Source organism: Salarias fasciatus, chromosome 4 (assembly GCF_902148845.1).
Source record: "Salarias fasciatus chromosome 4, fSalaFa1.1, whole genome shotgun sequence".
Taxonomy (NCBI): domain Eukaryota; kingdom Metazoa; phylum Chordata; class Actinopteri; order Blenniiformes; family Blenniidae; genus Salarias; species Salarias fasciatus.
The window spans coordinates 3,894,179-3,905,072 of NC_043748.1; the positions used below are offsets into that span (position 1 = coordinate 3,894,179).

General features: G+C 43.8%; 1 protein-coding gene across 1 annotated transcript; it reads left to right on the forward strand.

Moving 5' to 3' along the window:
• The first annotated feature begins 6,287 nt into the window (after nt 1-6,287).
• LOC115386665 (dynein regulatory complex subunit 4-like) lies at nt 6,288-9,100 on the forward strand. The gene is made up of 8 exons (XM_030089077.1): nt 6,288-6,647; nt 6,718-6,924; nt 7,035-7,089; nt 7,158-7,348; nt 7,425-7,583; nt 7,663-7,749; nt 7,839-7,987; nt 9,094-9,100. The coding sequence occupies exons 1-8, from the start codon at nt 6,288-6,290 to the stop codon at nt 9,098-9,100; spliced, it is 1,215 nt and encodes a 404-aa protein (XP_029944937.1).
• Nucleotides 9,101-10,894: the final 1,794 nt, after the last annotated feature.

The window sequence follows — 10,894 nt, forward strand, 5'->3', positions numbered from 1 at the left end:
CCCACTCCTTCTGTTTTTGCTGTTGTGTGAAAATAAACCAACTACACTACAAACTAACAAATTTATCAAAAAAAAATTAATCAGGAAAAAAAATTTAACTAGCTAAATGGCATATTACCAACACGAACAGATTCAAAACAAAGATACAAAATAGCCACAAAGTAGATTTTATGACTAGATTTTGCACCAGCGAGCAGTTGAATGACTCAACTCCTGCTGCTTTGCATCTATAATAGATATGACAGCAGGTGAGAAGTCCTGAACCTAAACAAGGAGCTGTAGATCTCCCCCCCCCCAACCACACACACAGAAACATGACTGGAGGCTGCTCCTCAGTGATAAAGAACCCGCTATGCAAAAAGTCTGTCTGCTCTTTGTTTACAAAACATAAAACTCCCACATGACTCGCGTCTGCCTCCGTTCGAAACGACCCTTCGCGTCTTTTTCACCCTCGGGGGGGAAATTAAATACAAAAACATTTGAGAGTCGTGTCAGTCAGCCGTGCAACGAGCCGCCCGTCTCAGTTCAGCGAGGCTGCAGAAAATAAATATAAACAAATAAGGAATAGTGACTCAACGTGAAGTTTTGGGTTTTAGAAAATCAGCGACAACAAACAAAAAACAAAAAAATAGTTGGTAATAGGTATGATTCACCGAAAAGTAAACACAAAAGGTGCTCAATGTATTCAAACTATCATGAAACACAAAACAAACACACATGAACAGGAGAATTGGAGTGAGGATGCAAATTTCAGTAGAAAAGGATCCAGCTCTGCGATGTAACTTCAACAGAGTGGATTCCTGTTTCTTTGAACCCTCATTGGAGCAGCAGATAAGAGGACCTGCCAGCTCCGAGCTGTGTTCACGCCGGGCCACAGGAAACCGTAAACAGCCTGTTTAACAGTCAGTCTGTTTGAAACACAAACACCTGGGTGTGCTTTCCTTCGCCTCTTATCAGCGCTCACAGTGCCAAATGTGAAATTTCACAACCTAACTCTTTCTGTTTGCCTCAGAAAGCAAACAGCAGCTGTAACTGTCAGAGAGAGAGAGAGCGAGGGGGAAAAAAAAAAAGGGGGGAACCCTGGTGCAGGAGGGGGTGTCGGTCGGAGTTGATGTGGTGAAGTGAGCGCCGCCGCCACGCGGGGACATTCCTCACGGCGCGGGGGTTGGATTACAGACACGCAGGCCAGTCGCACATTGTCTTCGTGACTTCCCTCTGCTATATCAGTCAGTCTCCAATTAACAGGCCGCATTGTCTGCAGGATTAGGAGCGGCGGGACAAGTCCCGCTGCAGCGCCCGGAGGCCTCACAACAACTGGTGCAGGCCCTAATCCCGCTCAGCATGTGCTCCGAAGGCCGAGCGAGCGGGAGTTTACGATAATCCAGGTATCACATATCCTGTAGTGGAGCGACTTGAACTCTCGTGAGCCGCACTTGAGTGGAGGACTTGAGGAATGTGGAGGAAGACCAGCTTAACCAGGGGATTTTGTAGTGACTCAGCTGAGAGATGAATTGAAAGAAGGATTCATTTTGTTTCACTATATGGAGATTATATAGCTATAGTTCTGACATGGATGAAAAGCAGCAATATATCACAGTTTTCTTAATGTTGACATCAATGATTAAAGGGCGCTTTGTAAAATCTGACTCCTGTCGTACATAGAGAGCTGGTTTTTTTGCCGCTTTAGCCATCAGCTTTCCTTATTCTCACTCAGAAGAGACGCCATGAGTCCAGCAGAATACTGTGATAATGATTCTTCAAGCTGTTTATTTGAGTGACTCTTTTCACCATCTAGTGGTGAAAACTAGTACTGCGAGACGATGGCCACATTTACACATTTTCCAAGGAAAGTGGAATGTTTTTGATGGATGTTAAGTAACATGTAAGCTATGGAGTCTTAATATTAATAATAATGTGTACTTTAGCACTGATGTGAAGTTAAAACAACCAGCATACTTTACACAACATGAACTGTGACATGACAGACAACTGGGATTAAAAATGTAACGTACTGAGATTGACTTGTAAAAGTGAGAAAAGCTTATTTGGTGTCGGCCCTTTTCACATGACGTGAATCATCTTCCAATTTCTCGTGAAGCGGTTTACTGCTACATTACATCCAGCTGTGCCTTTTCAGTGTGACAGTATGGGAACATGAGGGTTTGTGTTTGTAGAGTCGCAGAACTTCTTCTCAATGTGTATATAATCATCCTGATTCACAGCAATAGCAATGTTGGTGGTGCATATATGATTTGAGTTTTGTACAGGTGGGTTCAGCCAGCACAGATTCCTGTTTAATCTACACTACATGTGTTCTTCTAGGCCTAAATGTTATGTGGATCCTCATAGTTATCCAGCAGATTTCCTGTCCTTTCTGCAGGTAGAGTAACCTGTTCTTTTTGATTGAAGGTTGCAGGTTGTCTCTGCTCTGCTGTTTGAGTCAATCAGTGCTTTTATTTTCTTCATTTCCTCACTTACAGTCACTTCAACAAACCGCCCCAGTCATCAAAACCTACTGCAGCTCTAAAAGGCTGACATTTCCCCAGTCACTGCTCTGAACTGTTCATGGTCGCTGTTTAAAGCCCTCGGCGAGGTTTTCTATTGCATTATTATATCATCTAAAATTATCAGGTCACTCTTAAGTTTCTGCCTATTGAAACACATGAAAAAAATTCTACTTTATAGAAACAAACGTCTGACAAACACTCATATCATGACTTCAACAGTTCTCTGCCGTGTGGTTTTATTATAAAACCAACCAACATCACCCACCAGTGGCTCAACGTGAAAACTACATCGTTTTCATCTTTTCTGTCATCTCCAGAAACGGTCATCATGTTCAGGATGTTGCTGTGCAAATCTGAACATTTTCTGAAATGAAAATGAAAATATTTTTCTTAAAACACTGCTGTGTAAATGGGGCCCAAGTCACTTATTTCACGTTTAATGTTATCATTGCTTTTTGATGGATCATTAAAGATGTGTTTGATTTGACTGCCCTTTTACACATAACTCAGTGGTGCTTTGTTCTGATGTTAGTGGAGTACTCTTCATGATTTCAAGCATCATGAGACAGTTTGGGCCGAATGTTATCCTTTGTTAGGGAATCAAATGTGATCATCAGATTTTGGAGCTCAGATCATTTCTAATCATCCTACATAAGCAGTATCTCTTATTGTAAATGCAGGAAATCTGCAACATGTGATTTGTATTTAATCAGGGGAGTGTCACAATCAATCTCTCAGATATATCAGATGCTCTTTATTTAGATTTTAAAGAACATTTATCAGGCTATTTTGTCCCATCTGTGAAATCTCCTCATCCCTCCAGCGTACCAGACTCTACAAAATATTGTGAAAGAGGAAGATAGCATCTCTTTTTGTCTCATGTGACTGCTCAAACAACAAAAACCATTAATCTCAAAGATGTTGAAACAGATATTTGCATTCAGAAACTGCCCTTCGGGTTATTTGTCCCTGCTTCTGCTTGGCCCTCATCTGTTGTGTTGAGATAGTAAAATATATTTGGAAAAATCCAGCTTTAAAGTTGCATGAGCACATAAAAATATTTCACGTCAACATCATGTTGAGGATCAACACTGTCAAAAATTGTTCACAACTTCAGATGCTTTCATGAAGGCCATTGGAAAATACAATGAATTAGTCATGGTGGTTTCCAGAAATGCAAATCATGACAGAAATACTTTACAAGCTTCACCACTGAGAGTTCGGAACCGGACATTTCTCGTCAAATTACTGCGACATAGACTCCACCGTGAAGGAGGGAAACTCTACACAAGTGACCTAAAGTTTAATTATATCAAACCAAATCACTACAGGACATTTTGGTTTTGTCTGAAGGCAAAAACCTGTGAAATCCTGGCGACAGGGAGACTTGACTGACCTGGCTGTGAGCTGGATTATGGTGGTTGAAGCTGTCATGCGGTTCATTCTGCAGCTGGTGGTGAACCACTGCATCATATGGGAATTAGTCACTTAGAAGATGACTTCTAAAGAACAGGAAGAAGTTAAACTGGGGGTTTTGACAACAGCTGTGAACCATGTCAATGAGCAGGGGTGGAAAAAAAAAGAGAAGAAATAACCAGATTGGCTCTTCAATCCTTGAGCGAGTGAATGCTACCTCAGACAGCTCACGGTGATGTACAGGTGGAGGTGAGGTCCGAATAATACGAGTGCTGACTCTGATCACTGCAGTTTTCACATTTTATTGACAGGAACAAGTCACAATGTTAGAGGAGAAGCTGCACATCATTCAAGACTAAACCAACAGCTGAAAGTACAATGTCCTAATCTCATGATGCATTTGAGATCGTTGCATGGCTCTCTGGATGGGTCCAAATCCATGCAGGATTCATACAACTCCTCTTTCTTGTTGGCTCTTTTGATTGGTTGACAATAATCTGATTGAAGGAACAATCTGACTGACTGTCCTTCTATGAGGGGACACTTCACAGCTGTATCACACTAATGTTAATAACAGCTTCACCAGCTTAACACTGACATGAGTGATTTTTCACTGGTTGCATACAAAATCAATAGGCAAATTAAATGTAATGTTAAAGGAACCAACCAAATGTAAACAATAAATTCAGTATTTTGTTCTAACCTATTTTCTTTGGGACAAAAGAGGGGGTCTTATTGTCAACTGCTTTTGTGCAATCATGAATATGCATGAATATGTGTATCAGATGAAAGAATAAATCATAACTTTATTTTATTGCAACAAACCTGCATTTGATTGAGTAATTAACAGTCAATTATCATCATAGCTTTTGGACGATGGGAGACAAAACACAAACAGGGAGGACATGCAAACTCCACACAGAAAAGTCCAGTAAGGATTTAAACCCACAACTTGGTCATTATGAGGCCAAAGCGCCAAACATCATTTCACTATGCAGGAGACAGACATGCAAGAGGAACACATGGACATACATGAGGAGAAATATCAGTTTGTTTTTTTAAATGACCTATCTATTTATTTGTATTGTGGTCCACCACAGCTGGACTCCACTGGAGGTGTGGAACCATCTCAAGGATGATCAGAAGAAATAAACAGCACCTGAGTTAAATCTATAAGTGTCAAAGCGGGTCTTTTCTTTCTTTCTTAAAAAAAAAAAAAAAAAAAACGAAAAAAAAAATATGCAAACATTTTTGTCTCCACAATTGTCAGTGTTTTCTGTCAATATGGTTTGTGTGTGTGTGTGTACATTAATCAGGAAATTAAACTAATTGAAATGATTTTAGGCAAATGGCTCTGTGTCGACTTAAAATTGTATATAGATATAAAAAGCGGTCTACTCATATATGTCTATGTCGATAAAACGCGCGCTGACCTCGTGACTGCGTTGCTATAGCAACGTCTCTTGCTGACACCGGTCCACTCTGACTGAGACGGAGCCCGGCGTCCCGGTATCGTCAATGGTTTGTAAACTCTAGTCTCAAAGCGTCAGCGGAGCTGCAGTATTTGTCATTTTCCTGCCATAACGGAGCGGGATGTGGTTAGCCGTTAGCAGCTGTCTGTTTATTTGTTTGTTTGTTTGTTTGTTTGTTTGTCTCCTGCGTCCGAAGCAGAGAAGGAGCACGGCGAGCTCCCAGTCCTCTGCAGCGGTGGACGGACTCTCCACGAAGGACATGTCCCAGGACCAGGTGTGGACTCCTGCTCCATCACACACGAATCCTCTCACTGTCTCTGCATACAGACAGTGGAAAAAACAAAAACAAAACACTAAACAAAAAGCAAATGAGTCAATAACTCAATAATCAAGGCAGAAAAAATGGACTTGCTGAAGGTTTTTATTATTTCTGTTCTCTTTAATTTCACTTGTAGGACTTCAAACGGATACTGTCAGTTTAATTTGTCCTCTCTCAGGAAATCAAAACACTGTGGAGAGATTGAAACAAAACGTTAAGAAAGCCGACATTTGTTTTTACTAATGCTACATCTAAGAAACTATAAATCAGGAATATTCTGCAGTCAGGGAAAATGTCTCCTGGAAAGAAAACTGTTTGTTTTCTGTATTTTGTCCATTTTTGCACACTGTCACTTGAAAAAAATAAGAGAACACTGATCGTTATCATGATGATATCTCCATCTAAATCGGCCTCACTTGCTGACACGAGTCACTGGTTTCCAGAACATTCAGAGCCAATCAGAAGCAGGGTGGGGGAGAAGGGGAAGCTTCTCACTTTATTCACAATCAGTCATGGTCTGAAGGATTTAGAACATGTCGAACATCTTTACAGCTCTGGTTAAAAGTTGGAAAGATGTTCGACACAGCTGGTTTTGAATGTGTCATCTCCGCCGGTGGCTCTGGGGCCTCTGGGGCCTCCTCTGGGGCCTCCTCTGGGGCCTCCTCTGGGGCCTCCTCTGGAGTCTCCTCTGGAGCTTCCTCTGGAGCTGGTCGTCAGGGTGTGTGTGCTCTCCAGCTGTGGGAGCAGGTCGTCCTGCTGCAGGAGGAGCTGGCCCGAGGCCGTGAGGAGAAGACCAACTTCAAGCTGGAGCGGGATCAGAACCTGGACTTATGGGAGATCAGCAAGAGGAGTTTAGAGGAGGTGGAGGCCCAGCTGAGGAGCAAGAGATGGGAGAAGGAGGAGGCTCAGGAGCGCCATCACCGGGAGACCTCTGTGAGCGACAGCCACATTTTAAGACTAGCCACACTGTAACACAGTCTGATCCCCATCGCTGTGCTTCCAGACCTACCAGCAGAAACTGAAACACGTCCAGATGGAGCAGCACGACGCCGTCACCGAGCTGAAGCTGGACGCGGTGACCGAGGCCTCCGGGGGCCAGAGTCAACACACCGAGTCCGAGCTGGAACTCCGCAGAACCATTCAAGACCTGCAGGCGGAGCGCAGGGAGAAGATGTCTCACAGCGAGATGCGCCTGAAGCAGCTGAAGCTGGTGAGAGGTTAACATTACCGGATTCACCTTGCATTCAACAAAACATTGAAAATGAAGAAACTTTTATTATTGTAGCTTTCAGTCATTCCGTTCTTCTCCATCATTCTCAGGAACAACAGGTGGAATTAATAGAGCTGAACAAGGGCTACGAGCGCCGGATGCAAGGTAACCAGAACCCCTGTTGACTGCCTCTCAGTCCGCTGCTCATGTTGTTCCTCAACGTTCCTCCTCAGCGATGGGGAACATATCCAATCAGCGAATGTGTTCTCTGATTACGACGGAGGAGAAGAAGACGAGGGAGCAGCTGGAGGAGGTGGATGAGAGGATGAGGCTTCGTGTGTTGGAGGTGAAGAAGGCGAGCGAGCAGAAGCTGCAGGAGGCCTCTGAATGTCAGACCCTGCTGGTGAAACTCTCCAAGCTGAAGGTGAGACGTGGCGGAGTTCCTCACAGCGTCAGTCAGGTCCGGACCTCCCTTGATGGTGGTGCGGTGTGCGTTGCAGGAAGAAGAGCAGCAGGTGCAGAGGGAGAAGGAGAGACTAGACAGGAAGCTGAGCGCTGCCGAGCAGGAACACCAACGGCTGACTGAGTGTGTGAGAGAGTTACAGCTCAGAGGCGCCGGGCTGCACAACCAACTGCAGCAACTCCAGGATGAAGACGCTGTAAGTGGAACACACACACACACACACACACACACACACACCCACACCCACACACTCTAACTGTGTCTTTATGTCTCAGAGGAGTGGAGCTCGTGGAAAGTTGATCAACAAGGAGATCAGAGATCAGACAGTGAAAAATGAACTGCTGCAGCAGGCCGTCCAAAAGGTGTGTCCGTGTGTGTACAGTGGTATGTTGTTACCCACTGTTTATGTGTGTGTGTGAGTGTGTGTTGACACCTACCGTGTGTGTTGCAGGCGCAGCTGGAGTGTGATGAGCTGCTCAGGTCTCAGCAGTCTCAGGCGTTGGAGCTTCAGGAGCGTCGCACCCTGAAGGAGATGCTGCTTCACAACAAGCTCTCCTCCCTGACGCACACACTGCAGAGGCTGCAGCTGGGCCTGAGTGGGTACACACACACACACACACACACACACACACACACACACACATGCATGTACGAACACATTCAGTGTGTCCAGGTGGATGTGATTCCTCTGTGTGACCTGCAGGAGAAGCAGCAGCAGCAGGAGGAGGAGGAGGAGGAGGAGGAGGAGGAGGAGTCCCAGAGACTCTTTAGAGACTGAGACCACCGACTCGTTCTACCTTGTTATTGATCACAGCAAATAAATAAAAAAAACTTTGAGTTAAGGGTTTGCTCTTAGTTTATGGTCACAAAATCCTTTCTTGTGAGGTGATTTTATGGTAAATAGATGGTTTGAGCAGATGGTTAACCGGCACTCACCCACTGAAACACAGCAAGGGAGGCACTGCCATGCGAGGCAATCAGTCCAGCCACCGGGAGCAGGTTTACAGTTCAGTGTCTTGCTCAAGGACACTTAGATATGTGGCCAGATGTGGGAATTGAACCATGTGTGATTTACAGACACTTACAGAGCATTAACTCGAATCCTGCAAAAGCTATAGAAGAAACCAAGTTACAACTGTAAGCAAACTATGTACAAGAAATTCTTTCTATTTGAATATTGTTTCCAGAATAAACAGGCCTGTAGTTTGTGACGTCGTTCCCCATCTTTCACTGTGACGTTACCATTTACTGTGATGCCATCAAAGTTCCATCCTACAACCTCGCAGTCTGCAATTCTTGTGCATGCTCCTTACAGAGAAAATGGATGAAACGGACTCATAAAGCGAGGACCACCATTTCCACATGACATCCAGCTCAGCAGGCTTCAGGTTATTTGGCTGAAGATTGCTGTCAGCTTTGTTTCAAGCAGAGAAAAAGACAAACTTCACAGTTTATTCTTACTGTCACCGCTCCCATTGTACTTCTGTCAGCAGCAGACGACTGTTTTCATTAAAGCTGAAAAAACCCTCAGAGCAAAACCCTGTCCAGCAGTAAACACACATGGTTAAACGACTGAATACTGGACAAGGTTGAGCCAAACAGAGCCACTTTTCATTCAGGAAACAAGGTTCAGAATAATAATTATTGCTGTGAAATTCACAATTTTTCGCCATTTACCATTTAGTGTCTTTTGTGCACCCTGTCAGTGGTTGAGATGCTGTCTGTCTGGATATTTTCTAAGATGTTTTCCTCATAATGTCACTCTTTATCTCCTTTATTCATCAGCAACGCTCATATGTCCTGTGTCTCTTCTACCTTCTACCACCTTTTTCATCGTGTTTTCACACAGCATTTCTAAAACTCATTTTTTTGTGTAGTATTAAATATTATTCTAATTTTCTGAGACAGTGAATTTGGGATTATTAGTTTTCCATTCATTTATTTTTTCTTTTCTATTCAAGGTATAATATATATAAAAAAAGAAAAAACAGATTGCAGAGTGCAAAACAAGCAAGGCGGAGATTACAGATGGAGAGGCAACTAGTTCCAGCAAATACGCAAATAGCCGTACATCCCACGTGGTCTTTTGTGAATGTAACACAGAGGTAAATGAGGTGAGTACAAGCTCAGGAAATGCCGTTTAATGCAATTGATGATCAGATTTGTTTGAATAAATATAGATTTCCAACTATGTAAATTCAATTCATCATTACTTTGCTGTTAAACTGAGTAGAAACAAAGTGCAGGACTTGTGACTTGCCTCGGGACTTGAGGGCAAAGATTTGAGACTCACTTGTGACTTGTAAATGAGGGGGCACACGGGGTGGTCCACTGCGCCACCATGTGTCTGGGGAGTGTTGACAGTTTGTTTCCTCTGGAGCCCAAAGAAATCCACCAGTTTTGATGCTGAATGGACGTCTGAAGTTTAAGCGCTTATGAATGGAAACTGCTAGCGGACTATAATCCAAACATTTACGACTCTGCTTTGGAAACCGTAACAGATATGATTTGCTACAACGTGTTTCTAAGCTGATCCATCATTTCCTCTCAGTGTTTGGACAGCGGCATGAACCACAGAGGACTCCGTTAGAGGGCACGGGGTCGCCTCTGTGCTCTGATCTGGCCTGATTTCAAAAAAGGAAGTCTGAGATTGCATGGCGAGAATGAACTGTCCTGTGTGTGTGTGTTTGTGTGTGTTGGTCACCGTGCAGCTGCTTGGCACTGCATGAAGGAGGGGAGCTGTGGTTGGAGCAGCTGGCAGAGGGCCCGGGCAGACACAGGAAGTGCCTGAGAGGAGGGGGTGCAGCCCCTCCCCCCTCTGCCTCCCCCCTCCTCCATTCAGCTCCTCACCTCAAAGCATTAGTGATGCATTCCTCCAGACCGGCTAGTTCAATTTCCTCGACAGCGAGAGCGTGTGAACTTGCGTCTCGGGGGTCTGCGTATTCAACAGGCTGTAAACAGTCCCCTGCATGCGCCATGCTGTGTTTACTGCCTTGTAACAAACAGGACCGAGTCCAGGAGATGATGCCATGCAGGCACTGGTTTTTATGATCTGAATCATCCCCAGTAATCTCTGATAAATTCAGTGAATGGAAATAACCTGGAGTGAATGAGGCCGAGGGATAAAACAACAGCCAGAAGACGAGTCAGTCTGTAATACTTCCAGCTCATTCTGTCACTTTCCAGTTTATGAGCAGTCATCGTTGATTTTTCTCTCTTCTCCTGCATAAATGAGTGGCTCATAGTGTCTGACACACAAAGAAACCCAGTCCACCTCCAGTGCTTACAGTTAAGGTATCTTTAATTGTAAAACACAGCATTCAAGCTCAACATAACCACAACTTTTACATTGTACACATTTTAGAGATTGCAAAAAATGTAGAAAAAAAAAAAACCCAAAACAGATGACATCTACAGTTGTTTCCATACAAAAAGAAAATCAACACATTTGTAATCTATTTACCGTATTCACATTAATGAAGCACGTTGTGCTTGCTATGATTCTAG